We start from the raw sequence: 25,569 nt of genomic DNA on the forward strand, positions 1-25,569 counted from the left end.
ATAGTAAAAAGTCAGTTCATGCAACAAAGACAAGGTGTTTTGCTGCCATTACTAGATTTAAAGTGCTTTTGCCCTTACCTGGATGGCTTTGGGAGCTCATTGCTAGTAACGTCTAGTCCTTTGGAGACAGGATTCGAGACAGATGAGTTTCCACGCAAGTAACAGCAGCACTAAGGAGCTCCAATGCTTCACCAATACATGGAAATTGGAAGTGGGGATTAAATCATGGCCACCTTGTAAAATCCAGGGCACAGTGGCATGCTGAGTTGTATAGGAAGTAATCCAATAGGGTGGCAGAATATCTTCTAATGGCTTTCAAAGTGGGAACCTGCAATTTAAGAAAAAATACATCTACATTAGAGAATTAAGATTTACAGTCTTAAATTATACATTATGTAACATATTTGTCCCCTGAAGAAAAGATTAAACTAGGATACTATTTTAGGCATTAAAGGCTGCAAAAAGAGTAATTTTCAGAGATACAGATGTAATTTTGCTTAATAACCTTAAAAATGCAGACTAATATTTAACAGCATAAATAAACAATTAAAAAAGAAAAAAACAACGTTGCAACTGCACAAGTCTTAAAAACCCAAACTTGCATGTTAATTCTGATCCTCCAACAGCACCATATGAAGCCACTTCAGTCCAACAGCTTCCATATTTTAAAAGCCATATGTATGAGTGGTAACTGTACTTCACGCATCTGTTCCCCAAAGAAGTCCAAAGAAAAACGCCATGGTGCCAAGAAGTGGTTCTTGGACCAGGAAGGAAAAAACCCCACACAATCAATTCCACTCCCACTCTGCCCAAGCCTCCAACAGATTATTAAGAAGCAACTTCATACTGCCCCAGGGGAAAAAAAAAATCCACCGTTCCCAATTATTTTTAAGCTGTATATTAGAGGAAAGAAGAAAAGGGGGGGGGGGGGGGCGGAAATGGAGTTACAACCTAGTATACCCCTCCCTCCCCCAAAAAATAAAAATAGCAAAGCAATAGATACGCTAGAGAGCTTATAGGAACTCCCACCTCGGAGGCCCCCAGAGACGGTGACTCTGATGCAACGAGCAACATTTAACTAAAATAACCTCCTGCAAGGTGTCCTGAAGGTCAGTCTTGGGGGGTTCTGGGTTTTTTTTGGCACTATACCAAGTGGCATCCAGTATTTTTAAATAGCCATGTTTTACGGGTAGGGTGCCTCAGGGAGAGTTATGTTTTAACATACATAGACAGAAAGACCTGCCGCTGATACACGCTACCAGCTAGGGCTACCGAGGCACCTTAAATTGTGTCCTTTATATGAAATATTTCACAGCCACAGGTTATTTCCCTTCTCTGCACCCAAAAAATCATCAGATCTGAGGGTGTGGTGACCAAAGAGACAGTAATATTCCTTGGGAGGAGGATGATTATCGTAGTAACTCCTACTGCCGCTTGCACAATGAGCATCTGTCCACAATTTATCTGTGCCATCACGTTTCAAGCAGTCCCATCTATTCTTGGAAGAACTCTTATCATGCTCTGATATTCACGTTCCTTTCCAATAAAGCAGCACAACCAGGTCTAAGACTTAAATATCACCACTGACAACTGTGATGGGCCCTGCTTTATAATGGCACTTGCCCAGGTTGCAGAATAACGCCCAAGCAGATGCTGTTGAACAAAGAGGCCTTCCTTGCTGTATTTCACTAATTAATATATATATATCTTCAATAGGCTGTTTCTCTCTATCCCAAGTGTTTCAGCATTACTACTCTCCAAGTTCCTCTGCATATCTTGCATTTTCAGAGATCTGGCACACGCTTTCATGTTATGCAGCAAATTCAAGAAGAAATTACTTCAGTGTCATTTCTAATCCCTGCAGGTCTCCGCCATCCCAAACGTTCAAGTTCTTCCAGTTCCATTAAATTACACATCCTGTTGAAGAGTCAGGTCAGCTTAGACCAGGTATTAGCAAAACTTTATCACTTATCACCAATAAAGGCAGCAGGTAATGTTATGGCATAAGCAATCTCAGCTGTAGACAAGAAGGATTTGGAATGGAGTTAACAGGTTTCTGTCTCCTTTTCACAGTGCAAGAATGAAGTATAGAACATGAACAGTGAGAAGATGCATGTGTATTTCCCAAAGAAACAGGCCAGAAACATTAGCAGCAAATCCATTTAACAGTAGCACCAGTTTACCTATTCCCACTTCTTCCCCCAAAGGTCTATCTAAATTTAGATAAATTTAGAACATTAAGATTCTGCATGTTTTAGCAGCACTAGTGCCTGGGAAGAGGAGAGACAACAAAATAACCATGCTCACATTGAACAAACTACAGATGCAGTTCACCTACACTTTAAAAAAATAATTAACTTCCTACATTTCTTTTAGAAAGCCGAATAAAGCACAAACAAGACAGACCTGCCCAGGACATAGACATCAATCATTTCTCAACTTATTTCTCCACCAAAATCTTATTTTCAGTTACCGCTTGCATGGATCTCAATGCAGTCCAACGAGACATTTCCAAAGTGGTCAAGAGTTGCTTTCAGACCCCGTTTGCATCGATTCTTGTGCAAGTTTGTCATTTTGCCACTATCGCACAACAGCTGTTCCCAAATTAAGAGAAGCAAAATGCTGCCTACCCCTAAGGCCTAGGGTATTCGGAGGTCTACAGGGTTTGCTAAGCAAACTATCTCATTTTAATAATAATAATAAGTGCTTGGTTTAGTTCTACTCCACTGCCTTCGCAGACAAGGACGATCACCTCTGGCCTGCACATCTCAGCTGTAAGAACAGCAAATCCACCACAGGCATCACCTGCTAACACAGACACGTGCCGTACACAATGGGGATGAGCACCTGTTCATGATCCTCTCGTGAGTAACTTCAAGTATTTTGGCCAGACAGGGAGCTCACTCACGTCCCTTTTCCGGGGGGAGTAGGATCGTAGGTTCCGCTGCCCCACGCTCGTGGTCAGAAGCGCTGAGCAGAACAAGAGACAGACGGCGGCTGCCACAGGAGCATTTTGCTTTGCCTGCCGTCTCCAAACGAGCCACATGATTGCCTGCTGGTGAATTTTCCTGGCAGACAAGCAGCGGTGTCATACTGACCATGCCAGCTTTGGCACTTCACATGGAGTCCTTCCCTACGCGCAAATGGTGGCCCAAGAGCACCTGCACTGGTGTGATCGAGCTTTGCGAGATAATTGTTTAGAGTCTGGTCCCTGCTAGAATTTTAAAACACTCTGGAATGCCAGCATGAAGAGCAAATTAGTGCCTATTTATTTCAGCCAATTCCTACCAGGGTATGCCCAAGAGCATGTGCTCCCTAAAAACATGCAGGCTGGTGCATCTGCAGCTGTATCCTCGTCACATCCCAGGCTCAGAAGGCAGCTACGGCCTGAGTGTGCTGTCACCTCCTTGTCACCAGCTGATAACAAGCCTCCATATCTGCAGTCACCATACAGTATGAGATAGACCAAGAAGCTGCAGTTGCAGTGAAAGCTCCTTGTTTCTCAGTTGTTTCAGTGCCTAAGCAAACCATCATCTCTAACTATACACCCTCCCTAGAGTAAAGGTGCTATTGGTCATTTTAGCTCTTTTCTTATTCATCTATCAGCAGTGAGTTCATCACACAACACATTTGGTCCTCAACAATACAGCAAGCAGACCCTTCGTCATTTATGTCAAGGAAGGGATGAGTTTACTTAAAATACTTTTGTGATGCTTCAATTGCTTCTTCCAGAAGCTATAAAGAAAAAAAAAAGTGTCAAATTAATCAACAGGTTGGGTCAACATATGTGCCAACAAACCACCTATACACAAGAGATGTAAGTAATCCAACAGGCTCCCATTTCCATACGTTTTGCCATATGAACGTTTTGACAGTAGGAATGCTCACCTTCCTCTTCTCAGCCCATTCCAGATGTGCCACTCTACGAGTCACAAGTACAGATGTGCAGTAACCCGTAATTACAGTTATAGTAGAGCTTTATCTACAAAGCTCTATTTCTCAGACTTTAAACTGCTACGGTGCATAAGCCAAGATAAAAATCTTGGCCTGAGGATGAAGTTTCAAGATTGTTTTCAGCCAAGTCAGTCTGGTTGCTTCAGAATACCCAGCTATCGATGACCTCACTTCATCTGCAGGCCCTCTCGGGCACATACCATCAACATCCCCAGACGGCAACACTCCAGCCAGCTGACAAGATCACTTGAAAACCTCAGTTAAACAAAACTTCGCTGCCTGCTGACTCATTCTATCAAAACATGGTGTAAGTCATAGGCGTACAACCCACAGCGCTGTGCTGTTAAGTTTATTTGCAGGTCCAGTGAAAGCTGCTCTGTCTTTCATACCCTAACCGCTAAAATGCTTTGCAGAAGACGCTGCCTTGTAGCAGGAGAAGGAAAGATTAACAGGCAAACGGCATTAAATTTAATCCCACGTGCTCCACAAAAGACAGTGACCACATCACCTTGATGCTTGCTTGGATTCCTACTTGCAACGCAGCCTGTGAAAGACTCGATGCTGCAGCACAGACGTGCTTTGCACAGACCCACAGCCCTCCAGCAGTGCCTCTGCTGGAGCGTATTGATTAAATCTCTCCTTTGACAACAGATCCCAAACTTTACCCACAGGGAAAAACAGAAAAAAAAAAAAGGCAGCTGTCTGTGCTTTTCAGGGGTTGTTTATAACATACAGCCAATTTAAGATCTATAGATGAAAGGAGGAGGGGACAAGGGAGAGTCATATAGCAGTCTGAAAACAAAAAATAATTTACTGTGACCACAAAATGATTCGGTGCATCTTTATTTAGAGCAGGGGCAGCGTGAAACAGTCTCCTGGGTTGATTTTTCTCTCTGGGGACCACGATTCCAGAGTCACCGCTTTGCAAGATGACAGAAACAGCAGCAGGAGTCCCGAGGAACCACACAATTCTTCCACATAACTTCCACTCCTGCTTCTCAAGCAGAATACAACTTTGCTGAATCTGTCCCAAGAGACCAATTTTCACAAGCGTTGTCCACTTCCACAAGTGCTGGTTTTCCTACAGTTCCAGTGGTACTCAAAATAGGACTCTCCCGGAAAACATATTTGCAAGCCTTAAACATAATCAGGCATCCTGTCAAAGAGCTTTAAGCGTCTGTAGACAGTGTTTCTGTTTCTAAACACGTACTGCAGGAGTAGCAGGCTGCACTGCAAGATACACCATCGGCTTAATGCCCAGCTGTGGACAGAAGAGCAACTGGAATACGATGACAACAAGAGAAAATAACAACAGAACACCAAATGTGCTGCTGTATTAGCCCAGGTTCCTCCAAAATCATTAATACTTTGTGTAAATCTGGACACCGCCCCTCCATTTCCAAATATACAATATACTTCAAGAGGCAAGCTGAAGAAGAGAGCATTACATGCTCATCCTTAGGTGCACTAAGAACATCTGACTCAGGGTGCAGGAAAAACCAAACGCTTTCCCAAATTCCAAAAGCAACTGGACAAATTTCTTAGAAAATAGAACAAATATTTAAGTGTTTCTGCACAAGGCTAGGAAACCCATGAGACAAGTCACTGGCTCACAAGAAAGCATCTCGGAGAAGTGTCACCACGGCCCATCCGCACAACCACCTGCAGTCACCAAACCAACTCAGCTCTTTGCCCTACGCTGATGTGACAGTCCCACCTTCCAAAATATAAAGTTTACTTCTTCTAATTTTCCGTATTGCACTGAAATCCATACCAAACTCTTAATTATTTACCACACAAGTGGTGAGCACACCTGCATTCATTAAGCTGAAGAAAACACCTGGGTGAAGAGGCAGGTGGAAGTATTTATACAGCACTCAGGTATCCACAGGGAAGAAGAACAGAGAGCAGTTTGAGTATCTGAAGCCTTTGCAGCTAGAACTGTATAACTAAAAATTAAACAGAAAACCCAACCTAATCCAGCTGTTACAAATAGTTTCTCACCAACAGTGTATTAGGTGCGTACCCGTCGCAGTCAGTACCAATCCAGACTGAGCAGTGTAGCCCTTATTACCAGAGCACACCGTCTTTACTGAAATCCTTGTTTCCATACTTGCTCGTATCTTGCAAAACCAGAGGTACCTACCTTTAAGACCAGAAGCTCAACACGATGATTCAAATGTGCTAACCATCTAAGAAATACAGAAGCACTACCCAGCACTTCAAGGAATTAAAACGCAGTACATTTGTTTAGCAAATGCTGACATTTCAATGCCAGCCATTACAAGTGCTACTCTCACATGGCAGTCTAGAGTAGAACAAATATTGTGTTTCCGCCTCTCCCTTAAACTTCCACTTTCAAATACATGCTGTGAAGATTTATTGCTTGTATGCTCACACTACACGTTCTAACTTTGTGACAGGTTTTATATGGTATAACGTTTGGAAAGAGATTCAATCTCTAACCACATTTGTCCTAAGTGTTAAATTACAGTATATATACATTAAGACTTCAAGAATAACCGATACCTACTCTGTATTTACCCAGTTTCTTCAGGGAAGGCTATAATACATTGCTAGACAGTCACTGGTAGTTGCTTTTGGAGCAATCCTGCTATTATTTCAGGCAGTGGCTTGCTAAGCAAGCCTCTACAATATAAGTAGTGCTATACATGCACTGAAGTCACCATCAGACATCATTAAAAACAAAGTAAAATTAACAACAGCCACAAATAGCAAGATGCTATTAACTAACTGTGAGCTACTTTATTAACGGGGAACTAACCCACAGCTATTCAAGGGTAGCAAACTCATATAGAAATAGTTAATCTAATTACGTGTAGCAGAAATTCTCAACAAAAAACAATCAAGGAAAATTGCTTTCTACGGTTTCATACCCTTTTGTTTCTTATTGTCAAGAAACAGACCACTACTAATGCCCACAGCATGCCGATTCCTTAAGTAAGGTTGCCTTTCCCAGGTCCTTTTCAGTCATGTAAAATAAAGTCTGTTGCTCAAACTGATCCCTGGTGGCAGCCCTTGCACTTTGGTCATGTAAACCCAAATTATGAGACACTCGCCCAAACTAAAAACACACGGGTACAAGGCTGTTTCCGTAGAAGTGACAAGCACCAGCTCGATCAACAGTTACAGCTGAAGGTGCCTCCACATCCTAAAATGAAAAACCTCGGAGCTCCTTGTTGACACCACAAAACCCCAGAAGTTTGTGGCCCTTCTGCTACACAAGAGCATTAACATTATTTCTATTTCCACAGATTTCACACCAATAGCAGTATGTAATATTGCTGACAAGGGGATCTGCTGATATCTCCTCTATTATTAGACCTCGACAGGTATTGCTGTCGAGGCAGTGTTGCAGGTATCTCAAATATCAACAGCAGCAAAACAAAACCAAGGCTTTGGGAACAACCAAGCGGATGACAAGCAGACCTCAACCCTCCCATGAGTAATCCAAGACTCTGAACAAAAGATCATCTTCAGGAACCTGTGCAAATCTGGAAATACCACCTCATCTTCGCTCTGTGGGAGCTCCAATTTAAACTGGTCAACAGCTTGGGAAAATTTTTTAGAGTCAAGCAGGAACACAGCTTGTAGAAGAGCTGCAGATTCAGAAAGGCAACTGACTGCGTGTAAAACCTGGGAATATGTAGATTTGCAGGATTACAGAGCCCTCCTTGACTAGCAAGACTTTGGCAGAGGGTCTGAAAGAGCAGGATGCTTCTGAGCTCGATCCAGTTTCTCAGCAAGAGCAGCAAGAACAAGCAGTCTCACAGATGGATCCGCGTGGGAGGGAGAAAGGATAAAAGTCTGCCTCGGGAGCCTGTTCCAGCTGCTACCGAAGCCTTGGAGGACTCGGTACAAATTGGGCAGAGTTACCTATAAAAATCTACTGTCTCGGCTTTTTCTGAAGCCCTCTTCTTCCCCCATCCCATGTTTTTCCTCCATCCTAGTATTACAGCCTTTGAAAGAGTTCAAATCAGGTAGCTGCAAGTAGTGCTTGCCAGAAGGTAAAGGAATATTGGGAGTTTATGGACAATATCTGTCTCATTTCTCTGCTCCCTCCTTGTAGATAACCCGAGCTACAATAATTCAGAAGCACCAAGAAGAAAAAAAAATCAAAACTTGACTGAGAACTTATAAAAAAATGGTTTATTCTTTTATAAACCGAAATCCCCTTAACAGCCTTTTCAGTGCCAGGAAGAGTTTGTGTGACCAGCAGACATAAAGATCCCTGCAGTGACTGAAGCATCCCCATGCAAACTCCACAAGAGTCTGATCTAAACACAACCCTTCAACAAGGAGATCCCCCCCCCCGCCCCCAATTAGCGCAAATTAAAGTTCAGAAAACTTGTAATGTATCCCAACACTTTAAAACTTACCATTGTACCACTAAAGTCCCGTTATAGCATTTCAGTAGCGCTGAGGTCTCTCTGTCCTCATTGTGCTGTACCGAAGGTATTCACCAAACCCTCTCCCCTTCAGGGGAACCAAGGGGGAAAAATCAGGTCATGATAGAAAGTTCATGGATCCAGCCACCATTTTTCTGTAGACTTTGCTCAATAGTGAAGCTTTCAAACAGTCTTGTTTTCTTCACCTGCTTGTGCGCACACACACAATGTTCCTTTCTCTTTCAAAACAACTTGATATAGCCAAAAAAAGGATCCCGACACCTTTATGTGATTAGCTATGGGAAGCAACCGAAAACCTTCAGCTTGACAACCACATTTTCACCCTTTCTCAACTGCTACAAACGAACAACCCACAATTCTTTACCTGGGGTTGTTTTTCAAATCCTTATATACAGGTAAGGAAAGGCAGAGAGAAAAAACATTTACCTTTCCTATTTATGTACTTCAGCTGTTACAGCCCACATCTGAACTTCTTGTTCTTTCTGACAAAGAATCAAAATTACTGGTCACTAGCTCTGCCTAACCCATCTGGTCTACCAGCACAAAATAGCTGAGTACATGTGTCATCAATCACTGTTAATTACTTAATTAACTTGGAAAAAAGAATATTGACTTTTTTTTAAAGAACAAACATTGTTTAAAGTTAGTCTAGTGGGTTTTTTTTTTTTAATTGAATGCTATCTGATTACCAAAAGAAAATAATTTAGTCTGAACACTAAAGCAACCCTGTCACATAACTCCTGCAATTCTTTTGTCTAGTAAAACATTTCCTCAAGTTTCTCTTGGAACTGCCATTACAATTCTAGTTTTAACCAGCATTAAGTTTAACCAGAAACTTAATTATGCACGTTCTCAAACACTCGATGTTAACCTCACTGCCATTCCCACCTACTAGCACCCTGCTTTTTAAGTTCTGACCTTTGGCAGAAAAGAAACATGCCTCAAGGTCTCCACAAACAAGTTGCATCATTTTCTAGGGGACATTTAGCCCTCTACTGTTCGCTGCAAAATAGCAACACAGAGAGAGATATTACAACAGTTTGTGCTTTTTTAATCTGCAACACAGATACCCAAATTTTTTTGGCATGGGGAAAAAGAATAAAACAAATCCAAATGTGTCTTATTACTTCTTTCATACACTGGATGCTAATACTGCTCGCGAAACACTGCACTTCTCACAGCAATGCAGTTAATTCAGAGCCTGGTCCTCATGGACTTGTGTCACACTTCCATTTCTTTTAATGTACCTGTTTTCCTACAGCCAAAAAACGTTAGAGCATATAACTGTAGCACATTATGTATTTGCATGTCTTCTTATTCGTAGGGTCTTAACCAAGGCATCACTTAAACCCAAGTTTTATTAACGAGCATAAAGAATACTGCATTGAAAAGAAAAAAAGAAATACAACTTTGCCTTTAAAGTGCAATATAACTTTTTTTTTTTTTAATTATTTGTTGGGAAAACCTGATCTCCTCTCATCATCAGCGTATGAAAAGTGATGCTGACATACGTCCATAAAAGCGTGACAGAGCTGGCAGTCAAACACCGAAATCCAGGTAACTGATGGAATACTAAAAGCTAAGTCGACGCTTATTTTTTGCCATGTAAAGAATTTTAAACGGTAGCTAGATTTTTGTTCTTTAAATGATACGTGACATGTTAGCAGTAACATTTTTTATTTTTTTTTCCTTTTAGAAAAATCCAGAGAAGCCCCTTTGCTAACACAGGCTGCCTTGGGATGGAGGTTTCCCAGCCCTGGGGACACTGGGCAGCCCTGGGCATCACCACAGTCCCCAGATTATCTGCTAGAGCACAAATCTGTTGGTAACCGAACGGGCAACAATCCCTGTGGGAAGCTGACACAAACATATATGCCTTTACATCCACAGGAGTTTCAGGTTTTCCACTCCGTTTTTAAATTACAAGTCACGCTCCCAAGCCACAAACACGGCTGGAATAGAAAATAAACCCAATCGCCAGAAAAACGTAAATTCCTATGTTGAAACACTCTAAGTAGGGTTAAATCTGCAACGACCAATATCACGCAACAAGAATAGTTGGTCAAATATTTCAAAATTGCAGCTGACAAGCAAGAAAATAAGGAAGAACAAATGACAATACTCATTGCTTTGGGCTTGGTTTTTATTTATTTGTTTGATAACACCATCAAACAAAAAAGGACAAAACCCTTGCAGATCACCTTTAGAGACAGAAGCCATCAGACTTTCGAGAGTTCATTGACCAGGTGTTGCTTCCAACACCAGGGCTGTTTTTTAACCTGGGGTGAAGGAAGAGCCCCATTTACTTTATGATTTAGACCACATTTTATATAGCCCATTTTGTCTCTTTGCACAACGTGAACACAGCAAGACAAACCGGAATTGTTTCTTGAAATACGAAAAGCGGATTGTAAAGCCACATGAACTGGGACATATTTCAAGGACTGATACAGTATCTGCTATAAGTGGTTTTTTAGGTAGATTTTAAAACACTGTAAGGCACCAGCTGAAGACAGACTTCAATTCCATATCCTCAAGGAAGCCTTAGAGCCCCAGCTTAAGCACACAACAATTCCCATTCTGTTAACTTTCTACAATCTAGATCTAAATTTTTTTAGCCATTTATGGCTTTGCACACTAAAAAGCATGGACAAAATATTCTTCCCTGTAAGGTATTCCTCTTTCAGGGTAGGAGTCAAGTGAAGTAATTTAAACCTGGTTTTGTCCATCTTCAGAATTCTCTCCATTATTAAAACATCATAGACAAAACTTTAGGGTTTTTTATTCACTCTTCTAGATTTTGCACCTTTGCATGCTCCCAAATATCCTCCTGAAAACTTCCCGCTAACATTTTCGGCTACCACGTCAGGGGGAATTGCTCGGCTTCCAAGGTGAGCTGCCATGAGCCACCAAGGTTGAATCTCCTTTCACTTTATCCCCTGATACTTCCAATGCTTCAAAAATCAATCAACAGCAAGGAATTCAAGATGCTTCCAAAATCTTTGGGTTTGTTGTTTTTAAATATTGATCTGCACGAATCTTCTTTATCATTATGTTCATGGTAACACAAGTTACGTTATGCCAGAGGGAAAAAAATGGCCTGATAGCCAACACTGGTAACCACCTTTCTGTAGGACATCAGTGAAAATGCAAAGAGCTACAGTGCACTACAAAAGACAACTTCTTTGCATTGCAGTCACCTCTGAAAATTTAATTTTGGCACCAGTTTTCAATTCTGGCAACAGTATGAGGCCGCTTGCAAAGCAAACGTGACTCGCTGTTACCTCAAAGCGTCCTCCAAGGCTGGGGCAGGGGAAGGAGATTGGTAAGGTTTTTTCCTGCAATGGAATGAGAAGATAAGATCAAGTGAAAAGGAGCAGAGGCTGCTGACATATCTAGATGCACAGAAGCCAGTGAATATGCAAATACGCAGCCATTTCCACCAAGAATGCAAGAATCCACTGCCATTTTGCTAAAATATATTGCATTAAAGCAAGACAGACAAGTCCAGCATGGAACAATACAGAAGAGTTCTTTTGGCCAAGACACCTTTACTTCTCATTCAAGGAAATACCAAACAAAGGTTTCTATCCAAAACAAATTGCTTAACTTTGAATAGCACAGTATTTATAATAACTTTGGACATCTACCTTTTACCAGTCTAATTTGGAAGTACTATAACAACAAACTCTACATAAAGCTGTAAACCACTCTGAAAACACTGCACCAGTTATCAGTCACAAACCCTTCCACAAAACAGGAGAGTTTGTTGCCCAGAAGTCACAAACAGCAAGTTTCACCCAAGATTTCAGAGAGAGGAGAAAATAAAGGCTATATCAACCATGCATCCCCGAAGACAGACATTGCAGAACAAGAACTGAAGTTTCCATGATTTGATAGCAGATGATAATCTTAGTTGTTAAAAGCTGTTTCAAAAGGCGATACTTGGACACCCATCTGTTGTCCTTGAAGTTTTGAGAGGGAGGCACACCAAGCAGAAACGTGTATATATGAAAATATGAACTATACATAAACTATTTATATTTATATGGAATACATGTATGTGAAATAAATACATACATATAAAAACAACAGAGCCTCTGAATCAGAGACACCAGCTCAAAGGCCATTGCTGGATATAGCATGGAATGTGCATTTTGCACATTTTGTAAGCAAGAGCAAAAGCAGCTCTTCCCTGCCATGGCAGGGACTGAACTCTGCTTCAGTAACTTATTTCATTCAACAAGCCTGTTTCCTAAAAGAAGAAAAAGAAGTACTCCATCTAGGATATCTGCCTTACAGCCCTTGGCTTTTCTTCTGAGATGAAGTACATGGCAAAGTCAGCAACCTAACAAGCACAGAGAGGTTCAGTAACTACCAGTATCAAAAAATAAGTACATACAAAAGCTAGGAAGATGTAAAAAACAAAAAAAAACAAAAAAACAAAAAAAAAAAACCCAGAACTTTCCAGGATGAATAAGCTTCCTACATATGGCACAATATAACAGAAACAATTTACTCAGAGATACAAGCGACTGCAGAGATTTAAGCAACCTACAACTGTCCAAAAGCAGGACTTGCAGCCAGCAGTGAGGATTCAGATATTACCACTTGCAGGAAACCATCTCTAGATCTCCCCACACCTGTGGTAAACATAACAGATAGCAATTTAACAAGAGATCACCCAGCAAAACTCGCAGCACTGAAGCTCCTGAAGAAAGGTTGAGACAAAGCGATTGCAAAATGCCAGACTGTTAAAAACCTACAGTCAATCCGTGCTCTCTCCATCCCAGGCACTGCATTGGGAACCAGTTCCCGGCTGCCCAGAAAGCAGCCGGTGACAATTCCCTGCGGTCCTTCTCGTTCCTTAGTCCTGCAGCTGCATGAAAACAGTCCTACCTTTCCCTATGTTTGCTTGAATTTCACACCCACGCCTCTTGGTTGGCTGCAGCGTGTGCCCAGAGCTCAGTTATCTGTATTCAGAGGCTGTGATAATTTAGATTTTCATTGCTGGTGTTAAGAACAAGCCCCAGAGCCATACACTGAGGCCCTGGAATTTAAATATACGATAACACTGTAAATAAAAGGAAACAAATTCCTACAGGAAAACCTTTTCACATGCCAGATCAGTTCCCAATAGTAACTGTTCAGCTTTGACAAGAGATAAATATTTACAGTCTAGAACAGAGAACACCTTGTGTTGCAATACTAGGAATGCAAGCCTCATCAGTCCCCAGCACACTTAAGAGGTTATTTTGATTTGATTTTTTCAAACAATCTGAGTACTTAGAAGCACACACATTAGTCTGCTCATTTACACCACCAGAACGAAAAACTGAAGGTAGTCGCAGAGAGGAATTGTCAAACATATTGAATCCGGAACAGATTTTCACAAAAGGACACCTCATCCCCCAGGGAATGTAGATTGTTCACAGCAAAAGTCTAAATTATTGCCAAGAATGTGATGCTTGTTTTTTATTTCTGTTATTTAAATATAGCCTAACTTGCTCTTTAAAGTTGCTGTAGCGAATGCACACACTGGGGATTTTTCTTGCTAAGGCAAAAAGGCAGCAAGGAGGATGAGATGTCCATACAGACCTCTTTGGACTGGGGGGTACCACGCTGGGAATAACCCTTGGCAGAAGGAAGAGAAAGCTCAGGCTCCAGTTTGTTGGGCTATCTCACAGCTCCCAACCTCCTGGCTTGATCAGCTCCTTCCAGCAAAGGAAAGAATGTGGGGAATGTCATTCATACTGGCACTTGGGAAGACCTAGGAATTGCAAGTATACAATAACTGGATATCCTTCTCATGAGGAGGGCTGATAAGCCCCATGCAAAGAAGATGCTCTAACTTCTAGCATCAGGCAGTCGGGTCTCAAGTTGCGTGGGTTTTCTGCCGTTTTAAATGAGGTAAATACCTAATTAAACATGAATGCAATTTTCCTTATGCTGCCTATGCAGTCCTAACTCCAATTTCCAACAGTCCCTGCACAAGGACAGCCCAGTTTAGCTATTACACTACAGGAGCATAAAATTCCTCACCCAATTGCTATTTGTGAGTTTATGGCACGTACCCTTTGAAGTGTGGCAGTCCAGCCGCCGGTACGCTTACAGGAGAGGTCGATGTCTATCTCAGAGTCTCAGTTTTCTTACTTCCTTCTCCTCTTACAATGGAATTATTACCTTGTGCAAAACTTTCCTGCCTCAACCTCGCTCACGCCAGAGTTAGCATTACTACATGATACCATCTCCGCGATCAGCCAAGCGCGCTGCCTTATGTTCTGCGCACGAGTTCTTCATTTGCTCCCCTGCCTTCAGCATCCCTGCACTGCAGTTTATTTTTAGACCAGCATTTTTATAGCAAAGACCAGAAAACCGCACACTTTCAGCACCAAACTGAATTCAGCTGAGATTTCTAATACTGTCAATAATTGACATGAAGGACGCTTTAGTTTCACGGTCACAGACAATTGCCCAAAAGTAACTCATACCGTTCACCTCTCCGTCAAAAGAATGGACTGCGCTCTGTTTTTTCATGCATGTGCAAGCGTTCTGCACTGAGAACGGTTTGGTCTTCCCCCATAGAGAGAACACCAGGTATCTTCACACTTGCAGTGCCACAAACCAGACACAAGGATCAAACTCATCGGGTACCAACACCACCTATTTCTGTTTACAAAGCAAAACCTAGTACAGGAAACATCAGCAAAAGGTACCCACATACAGCCACAGAGGTGAAGAAGACCATGTTACCCATGTAAATCCACTGAAAACCACCACGGATTACTCAAAAAACTGCATAGTAGAAGTCTCTTCAATTTTCAACAATTCACAGTGTGCTCATGAACAAGACCCCTAAACAGTCATCTTCGTCAAGGTATACTGTAGACAATAACAGAGTTCAGTTTGCCCTGAAATCACAACAATAAGTACATCAAAATAAGCCCTTTCATCTACTGATCTAGAAGTATCCAACTCTTCTGCACTGTGCCAGGTTTGATAATTTACCCTGTAAAAACTCAGAGCACCATTCTCTGTCACAAGTTCCTAGTTTCTGCAGATCTTCAAGCAAGAAATTATTTTCCTAATGCTAAGATTTCACTCACGATTACAATTAAGCCCAACATCGAACGCCCCACTGAAAGCACAGGGAGCAGATGAGGCCACAGCCTGGCCCCAGTTCAGTGCAAAGCACCAACTTCTGCACAGGGATGACAAAAAGTCAATAGAAAGACAAGTGAGTACAGACCCCAATGAGGCATTCAATACAGAATAAATATCCTGCTGTTCACTTCTCGTCTTCTCCCTCCTCCCTTGACCATGGCTAAAAATCCTATGAGAGGCCGTCTTCACTCAAATGCCTCCTTCAGCCTCCAACAGGTAAGGTTTGAAGGAAATACATAAGTAAACACAATTTTCTCCCAAGCAAAGTGTTGCCAATAGATTCAAACATGAAAACCAATCTTGGATAGAAGTGCACAAAAAAATCCATACAGAAAATAATTTATTTTAGGAGGCTTGTGCACATCAAGTAGGTGAAGAAAAACTGAAATGCAAATGCAGATCGCTGTAGCCAATTTCAGTTGCAGTGCACTGGAAGGATCAGTTACTCAGCAGGACATCTAACGCCAGATTCAAACATACCTGACTGCGTGTGGCCTCTTTCATCTTGCTTTCCTTCCCTCTTCATCACAGAATAAAGCCAAGACACAAGGTTTTGAGCATATCCACTACCAAACGCATCTGGGCCTTGCTCCATCACACTGCCACTGAATAAGAACAGGAGCAACAGAACTAAACTTGGAGAACTTGAGTTAATTAGTGACAGTAATCATCCCCTACAGCAGAGGTGAGGTTTACAGAAACCCAGGGGTTGGTTTGTTGACTAATAGCAGAAAACAGCAGCAACAGCCCAGGCTTTCTGCTTCGCACATGGAGCAAGAACGGGCTGTGCTTGGCACCAACCCAGTAAAGATGCTGTCAACATCGTACGGAGCCGTTTCTTTCACTGTCCCTGAAGACGCTACAGCAGCACAAACCAAACTTGGAAACTGCATCGTCTGCTTGGAGGTAGCAGGAAAACTGCACTTCACTGCTTTTCTGCCCTCTTCAGTTTTATTAGAAGTACCATCACCCATCTCATTCAACAAGACCCCTGCACGAAACATGATCTTTGGAGATATTCCAGAAAGATACCTGTGCTCCCTTTCTCCCCAAATGGTCTGAAGAAACAAGCCAGGCTTTCCCCACAGGGTGAATGTCCCACTGTGCTGCAAGAGGCCAACCTGTGTCAGGGTCCTGCAACCTCGTTCACACCATAACTTGGAGAAGTCTCCTCCAGATTCAGCCAAAGCACTGGGTATGTCATTTTTAGGGTTGTTTTGAAGTCCATGCTGGATGGAGAAGCAACTCTTTGTGTTTGAAGAAACAAGTTTCATCTATGCAGTGCTTTAAAATACAATCCAGCCTGCAGGAAAGCTCAGTTTTACCTACAGATTCTCCTCCTAGGACCCCTCTTGCCTGACCGTCTGCATCACAGGTCTTCCCTTTCCACTGGTCCTTGGGAATTAAATAATCTTTACATCCTTACTTGTTTGCAGTTTGAGCCACTGCATGCAGAGCCAAGGCCAAGAGCCCATCTTTCAACTCATCCCATCTTCTTCACAACTTGCCAAAATTCACAAATAGCTGCCCCACTGCCACTGTGTTTCCAGAGTGGAGACTCTTCCCTTCTCACTGCCCTGAGCTCCCAAGCTCTCCAAGGTTAAACCCCACAGACTATTCCATTTTTCAGAATCCTCCTCATTTTAAAAGTGTTAATAATGCAGCTTTTCTTCACTTAACACTTCACTTTTGTACACACTATTTGAGCAGAAAAGCAAATATCACTGCTCTACATTTCATATGAACCTGCAGCAAGCAGGCAGGACATGTGTTTTGCTCACTGCAAAAACCACATGTATTCAGGATTTTAACAGATTCTGGAACAAACACTGACAAAAACTAGATAACTGCAGCTCCCATGGGGAAAAATGTAACTTTCCCAATACTTCGAACAACATTCCCTTTCTGAATACTTATTGGCAACAGCATATAACAGAATTAATTCATTGTTTCAGGATGACATTTTGGATCCTTTTCTTGAAGCGACGCACACAAGACGGAAAGTTTTGTCAACACAACACCAGAACTTGAACGTTTTTCTACCGAGCAAATGCAACATAAGCTGTTTCAGCGTGTTAGGAAAACGCAATAGAGTGGAAGCATGCTAACTGACTAGAGATAATGCTGTGAAAGCTACAGGTTTTTATGGAAATAAAATGAAAACTCAAATGGGAAGGCAACCTGGAAAGTACGAGGGAAAAGGGGGACTGTGTAATGTGCTCACCTACCTTTAATCCTGAAGAGTAAATTTGAGTAAGCGCTTATTTGACGTGAAACGCTCAAAGACATTAGTGCAGATGCAGGTGTGACGCTGCATCTTCCTACCAGCGTCCTCCCGTGCAATCGTAGAGGGGACAAAGCAGCACATCGGGCAAGTGTGACACCCCACAAAACCATGCACACCAGTACTAGTGACAGGTCGGTTATGAATAACCGCCATGCCTCAAGTCTCAGTGAACACAAATCGTATCGGCAAACTAACGCTGTCATGCGCGTTCGACAAATGGAATTTTATTTTACATAGAACAAGTCACAGTATACTAATGTTCACAGAATTTAACAGTAATTAAGTCTTACTGACAGACACTTCATTAAAGCACCAGTTCTTCAGAAAAATTAATAAAATGAATTATTTCCTACGTGGGAAATATCAAAATTCTTCACTATTCATAAAAGAGAAATGGAGTTAAGTTCAATTGGATGTCAGTGTTCACTAAATTGAGTGACATGCTTAAAGAGATCATTTAAAACAAGACATTGTTATGCTGCTAGTGCCCAATCCAAGATGCTAATCTCCTATACATTATTTTATCCGATGATTGCAAAAACCCAAAACCCTTACAATACAACTCTTCATCCTCCAGCTCCTCCCAACACCTCGCTGGCCCTTTCTGGTCCTCAACCAAACTAAACGGCTGTCTCAGAGTAAAAAAAAATAATAAAAATAACTAAATGTAATCTTGACCAAAGCAGAAAGAGGTTTCTTACTAGACTAAGATCCCATTTTTAAATGGTAGCGTTTTGGTTTTTAGGCAGTTCTTGTGTGAGGAACAAAGGCTGCACCATTTGATGAGGGCAAACGGCTGAGTGTGCCCGCGACCACAAGTCAACACACACTCCTCTGCACTAGTACACGGCAGTTTGACGCAGATTTTAATCAAACTTTTCTGAGGTAACAGCCAATAGGAAAACATGAAGGGAAAAAAAAAAATGAAGTTGATCAAGATGTGCCCAGTAATGAATGCCATGAAAAAAAAAAGGCCTGGATTTTTATAGAGGAAGGCCAAGCTGCAATTCCTCGCAAAGAAAAAAACCACAGAACCTTTCCAAGAGATTTTATAGGTTTTTTTCCTAATTGTTCCCTTTTTTCGACATCATTATGCAACCTCTGTGTGTTTTCCTGCTTCGCTACTCCCCTTCTTTTACCCATTCTCCCTCCCCTCCCAACTTCTTCTAAATTTTGTGAGGCAGCTCCTGTAAGACAGCCAGAAACACAGCGCATATTTGCCTCTTCTCCTCCTCTTGCTTTAAACTGCCCAAGTCTTTCCGGTGAAGCAGCGTTGCCCAAAATCTGCTTGCTATTCAAGCAGCCCTGGCAATGACAAGCATCACTTCATGAATCATCTGTTATATATTGCCTTATCAACATGGTCCACTGCAGGATAAAGTAAACCTGGCCCACTCCAGGTTTTTTTTGCATAACGCAATCAAAATGCAAGTGGTATTAATTACCAGAATGGCCTGTGAAGTTCCCTCATCCAAGGACTCAAATATAGAGACAACATATGAGACAATCTAAATCAAATCAAAATGCTAAGACATGTTTCCTCCCCCACCACACACAACTTTAAATTTTCAGGAGACTATTTACCCCTTTTACTGGGTAACAATATCGCCACATTTCTAAATACTAAAGCAGACGGCTTTAGTGTTTCTGCTGTTTCTCAGCTTAAACAATTTGAGGTAAAACCACATATTTTCATGGGTTTTTTTTTTCTCCCTTCCCCAGACCTCTGAGATCAGCAAGTAAGCTGAAGAGAACCAGGTTCCTTTCATTGCTTGGACCTGGGGAAACTGGAAGCAAAGGTAAATGGAAAACAAAAGCTATCCATGAGGTAAGTAGGCTCAAAACTGGAAAGGAATTTGGCATTCAGTGACAAGACACATCCCGGTCAGCTTTGCTGTCCAGTACAAGTTTTTACAAAAGCACAAACTCAAAGGATTCCAGAAGGAGTCTGATAAAATTTAAACCAAATGGCTGGCCTTGTAGACTAGATAGCAGGATTGAAAAGGATTACAGAAAAGCAACGGGATAACTGGAAATAAATTGAAGTTAAGCTGGAAGAGCAATAAAGAAGACGATGACACCATCAAAGAAGGAATCCAGAAGAGTTAAGAATGGTAAATTTTTAATGAACGTCATTACCAGTGTCCAAATAACATGTCCAATTAATATTTCTTTGAGGTTTGTGACAGGCTTTGCCTTTTAGAAAAGGCTAGCAAATAAACTATTCTAGTAATATTAGTATGTGCACTCAACCATAGATGAAAGAAAGGAAATATATGGTCCCCAAGGGTTTGGGGCCTTATATTATACATAAATATATATATATATATATATATATATATACACACACACACACAATGCCAAGGAGTGTTTATTTCCAGTAAATACAAATACATCTAACATCAAGGAGCACAGTACAATCACTTCTTTAACTGGAAGAGGACATCAAAGAAATGTTTTAACCCCAAGATGACGTTGGCACAGCTGGGCCATATGCATTCTGATTTTAAAACCCTGAAGAGAACATCACATTAACGCACGCTTACGCCACTGAACTCCGACAGCCACACGTACCCTGGAGAAAATACGAGGACAATCAGTTATTGTGACCTTAAAAGCTACAGCATGGCACACAAGCATTAGAGGAAAGCTTCAAGCAATCAAAAGTGCCAAAAATGAAGACCGTGGTCTTTCTGTGGATCATGCCCAATATTTAGCTGATCGAGAACATAAAACACCCCACATTAAATGGCCAGTCTGCCCTCCTTAAGGTAAGGCTGCACAAGAAGTTTCAAGAGACACTCAATATACCAACTCCTTTTAGCACAAGTTATTTGATAAGCACATTTGTGAGCAATCCATTGCAAAAGCTCTTGCCTATTCTCAGCTCTGGAAGATGAAAGAAATTTGGCCCAGAATATCTGTCCCTATCACGTACTATGTATTGGTGGCAAGTTTTTTTCTCAACACCTTGTTTTAAATGTGTTTGGGCACATTCACATATAGGAAGTCCATAGCTTCCTCAGATTTGAAATGTACGAATGATCCCAGAGGGCAAGTTTCAGGCACTGCACCAAGTTTCTGCATCCCAGATACACCTTACGATGGCTTTAAAAACTCTATTCCCCTGAAAGCACAAAGCCATTTCAAAGAGAGACTAAGAGGGCAATTTCATCTAAAACCATGGGACTCCTGCTTGATTTTAACCTTTATTTTTAACAAGCCGTACTCCTCACCCTTGCAGGTCAACATGTGACTAGGGTTGGAGACTGAGATCAACTCCACCTTTCCAGCTCCTGGGCATCCAACTCTGCCCATGGTAGAATGAGATGAGAAGAATGAGTGCTCACCATAGGAGCAGAACATCACACTTGCTCAAGCTGCTGCTTTTGAGGGATGTGCAAGCTATCTGCTCACGGTGAAAGCAGCCTTCTAAAACCATCCAGAACCTAACACAGGTCCACGGGACCTGCAAACTTTCCCAATCCAGACACTCCAAGGGCTTGGGAAGCAGCCTGGAGTTCAGGGCACTGAAGATCTGGGCAAAATGCATTTATTTCTTCAAGACAACCCATGCAATCTAAATATTTCTTATCAGCTCCTGTTACTAGGTAACACCTTCAGACATTCAACAACCTGCAGGTGTACATAAACACACCTAGTCAAAAAAATAATAATAAAAAACAAACTCATTTTAGGTGTGTTGTTGTTTTTTCCCTTTTCTACATTAATGGGATGCTGCCTGTGAAACACCATCACAGCAAACCAGAAAGCTGCATCTTGACCAATACAAAGATTAACACATGCAAGAAACCACTTGTTCAGTTTCATTCTGTTTGCTAGTAAGTCACCACCAAAAGGCAAGCAATAAATGAAACAAATTTCTGCTAAGGAGTTCACCCGTGTCGCACATCAGGACCTTGGTTTCTCCTCACCCTGGCCTTCTCCAGAATTACTTCATCATTTGGTGCCAACCACAAGTCCAGTAGCTCACACCTGCCAGTTTTCTTCTACTTTAGGACAGGCCATTGGAGATGGCACTGTCTGAACACAGACTGCTCGACAAACATCTCCTCCCAAAGGAATAAAAGCTTTCGTGCCATACTTCTGCTGTTCCCTCATGCCTCCTGCCCATTCGGTAATGACAAATTCCTCTGGTATTCTGAGGTAATTTTCAAAATGCGTTTCATGCATTTTCTAATCTGTTCAACTTTCTAAAGCCAACTCCTGAAGTGAAACCAAGGAAACTATACGATAGCGAAGTTAAGTTTTAAAGATTTCAGGATTTCTGGATTCCTTTTATCCCTTAAGTTCAGACAACTAAGGGCACAGTTTAATATCAGCAACGGAAAATCTGTCAGATGCGCGTGCTAAAACACGCCATCCAAAAACGAATAAAAGTATATAATCCTGGAAAGCCACGTCTTACACATTTCGCTTTATACAGAAAATCTGCAGTCGCTAAAACTTACTCTAACTGGGTGGCATTTTACATTTCCAAATGTAATTGAGTGAACATGTTGCCATGGTTACAGTAGGATTCTGCAATAACTTTGTTGCCTTGTAATTGCTGTATATTTGTATACCAGCAGCTGAGCTTTCTTAATTCAATGCCCTCTTAACTCTTTCAGAGAGGCTGCAGAGCGACAACAGCAGCTTTTAGGCTGAAAACTCCATACAGCGGCGGTGGAAACATCAGAAACGATTAAAACTCAGTGCCGCGACAGACTGCATTAAAAAAAAAAATAAACCTTGCCAAGAACCAGATTATTATATAAACTTCAGAGCTCCTTAGCTTTTAAAAATGTTGCCGTTGAAAGAAAAAAAAAAAAAAAAGAGTTCAATTCAGATAATTAACTCCAGGTAGCTTTTGGCAACAACCGAAAGCACTTTGACAGCAGCAAATACAGCACAAGTCCCATTTATTGACAGTACATAATACCAGTAAATCAAAATGCATTGGCAAGGGGATTATTCACTCAACGGTGAAATTTGCTGTAGCACAGAGGGCCAAAATAATACTTGCTCCATCTTTTCAGGCTCAAATTAGCATTATGAAGACAACAGAATACAGCTGTTGGGAAAAAAAAAAGGCATGAAAGCTGCCTGGATATTCCTTTAGAGAAGAAATAGAAAACACGGGAGAGCATCTATAGCCCGCTCCAGCACCCTGAGCTGCACGCCCCATCCCAGATTTACAGCGATTTTTCACATCCTGAATCCACCCACACCTTTCCAACACAGATCCCACTTCTTAGGAACATTTTTAGAGCTGCAACCCAGCCTGGAATATCAAGCAAGCCTGTAACATGAAATCTGCTCTCATGGCCAGATAACAAGCATTTGCAGCGACAAGCCTAATTTATGCAAATCTTCCAGAGCAGGCTATGGACAAGCAAACAACCATCAAAAATAAAAACCTTGCACTATCATGAAACGCCTGCACCAAAACGTTACGCAAATGTTTTGAATAAAGGGCAGGCTTACCTCCCTTTAAATGGTTTGCAGCACCGAGCTATAATGTCAAATGATTGTTATGTAAATACATTTGCTTGCTTAAGATGTCACGCTGCGTTCCCCACGCCACAAACACTCAAAAGATAACATTTAAGGAGCCGAGGGATTGCACAGCATCCTTCCTGATAAATTCCTGCAGCAAAACCCACACACAACTGCTCGGCTACACCTCCCTTGGCGCTGCTCCGAACGCGGTATAAGCTAATTTATCGCTGCACAAACCCACACTTCCCACCTCGGAGCGACACACGCACTTCATCCAGCACCAGCTCCCCAGATCGCACATATTGGGGGCGCAGTCGCGCGGTGGGCACAGCTGGGGCTCGGACCTGTCAGTGTCCCCGCAGCGTCACCCCAGGACTTCCGAACAGCGCAGGGATGCTGGGGAGAATCCCCCCTGTTTTTTCCTACTTGCAAAAAAAAAAATAAAGCCTTTTATAAGTTTGTTTTTTTTTTTTTAAGGGGTTGGTGCTCCGGGGGTCGCGGCGACCTCCCCGGCCCAGCCGGGCAGCCGCTGCCCCACCAGGCAGCCCCGGGAGGTTCGCTCCGGCGGGGCCGCGGGCGGAGTCGGCCCCGACACAAACTTTCCCCAAGTCCCGCGTTATTCCCGGGGCGGGGAGTGGCGGGGGGAGGAAAGAACCGACCCCGAGCCGCGGCCCGCTCGGCGCCGCAGGGCCCCGCCGCGGGCGTCGCCCCCGCCGCAGGGCCGCCCCGCCCGCCCCGGCCAGCGCCCGCGCCCCGCCGCCGCGCCCGGGGCCGGGCCCACGCCCTCGCAACAGCCCGCGCCCTCGGCCCGGCCGCCGCCCGCGGCACTCACCGCCGCCCGCATCGCTCCCCGCCGAGCCCCGCGCAGCACCGAGGCGGCGGCGCTGCTCGCCGGGGGGGAGGAGCCGCGGCCGACCGGGAGAGGAGGGGCGGGGCGAGGGAGGGGGCGGGGCGTGCGGCAGCGCCGACCCCACCCTCCTCATTCACAAAAACGCGAGCGCGGAACGGGCGGGAGCGCTTGCCATTCACGCCCCGCCCACCCCGCCGCTACGCCCATACCGAGTGATGGCGCGCGGCGGCCCCGCCCCGCTGAGCGCGTCGCCCTATCAGCGTGAGACAGGAGCCGCCGAGCTGCTCAAATCCACCCGCCACTGCGGCACAAGCCAAGCGGATTGGCTCCGGGAGCTGCCCATCACCTCCCCCCTCCGGAACCCTCCGCGCTTCACGGTCTGAGCGCAGCGGAAAACAGCCCGGCGCCGCCGATGCCTTAAAGAGCCCGGCGGCCGGGAGGGGCCCCGCCGCGACTAAAAGCCGACGGGCGGAAAAGCGCGTGGCCTTAAAGGGGCCGCGCCGCGGCCAGCCGTGCGCAGCGGCGGGAGCAGCGCAGCGCTGCCCGGCGGGTGAAGGCGGTGTGGGGAGGGGGGCGCCGCGTACTGACCTGGGTGGCGGCGGGCGCGGCGGAGGAAGCTGCGCGTCGATGGCCCCGGCGCGGACACCGCGGCGCGCGCGCCACCAACGGACTCAGCCCGTGACGGGATCCGCCATCTTGGAATTTTTAGATGGCGAGTCACGTGGTGCGACCATTTTTCCCCACGGCCAATCAGGAAGCGTGGGTTATTTATAGCCGCAGTTCCCTTCTTTTTTTCTCTCCCACCGCTCCAGCCACGTGGCTCCGCCCACTCAGGCCACGCCCCGGCCCCGCCCCGCGGCGCGCGGCCCATCGCCCAGGCGACGGCGCGAGGGGTCCGGGCCGGGTCCGCCATGTCTGCGCTGGGCTCGGCCGCCCGTGGTGGGACCTGGAGCGGGGTTCGGGGCGTCCCCGCAGCCCCGGGGACACGGGCGGGCTCAGTCCCGCACCGACAGCTGCAAAGGAGCCACGGCTGGGATGGAGCGTTTGCTCAGCACCGTTCCCTCCCAGCGCCGCAAACAAACACCGTGTGTCTGAGGGGCTACTGCGTCTAGAAAGTCGTGCGAGTGCGACAAGATCCTTTTCCCCTTCCGACCGCCGGGTGCCAATAGTTTCGTCCACAGCTCCATCTTTAGCTACTTAGAGTTGGAAACGGGACGGAAGGAAAAACGTCCAATATAGATCAATTTTCTATGAGATGTAGCGGAGAGATGACTGTGGTGCTGCATTCCTTTAAAGTCAATTCTTTCACTTCTCACAAATTTGTGCATTCTTTTGTCTTCTTAGGTAGTTCGACCCAAACTATAGTTTTTTTCATTTTTAAT

The 25,569-nt window shown here is 43.8% G+C and overlaps 1 protein-coding gene across 3 annotated transcripts in view; it reads right to left on the bottom strand.

The window, feature by feature from the left end:
- Positions 1-24,912, bottom strand: part of HDAC4 (histone deacetylase 4) — a 230,119-nt gene extending 205,207 nt beyond the window's left edge. The window contains exons 1-2 of one of the 3 annotated variants that reach the window (XM_065840566.2): positions 24,776-24,912; positions 79-328 (exon numbers count right to left, since the gene is read on the bottom strand). In XM_065840566.2, coding sequence (XP_065696638.1) covers positions 79-100 — 22 coding nt within the window. In that variant the 5' untranslated portion in view covers positions 101-328; positions 24,776-24,912. Of the gene's footprint in view, positions 1-78; positions 329-23,587; positions 23,742-24,169; positions 24,288-24,775 lie in introns of those variants that run through there. The other 2 variants (XM_065840567.2, XM_065840568.2) reach the window with 2 other exon arrangements.
- Positions 24,913-25,569: the final 657 nt, after the last annotated feature.

Source organism: Patagioenas fasciata, chromosome 7 (assembly GCF_037038585.1).
Source record: "Patagioenas fasciata isolate bPatFas1 chromosome 7, bPatFas1.hap1, whole genome shotgun sequence".
Classification (NCBI taxonomy): domain Eukaryota; kingdom Metazoa; phylum Chordata; class Aves; order Columbiformes; family Columbidae; genus Patagioenas; species Patagioenas fasciata.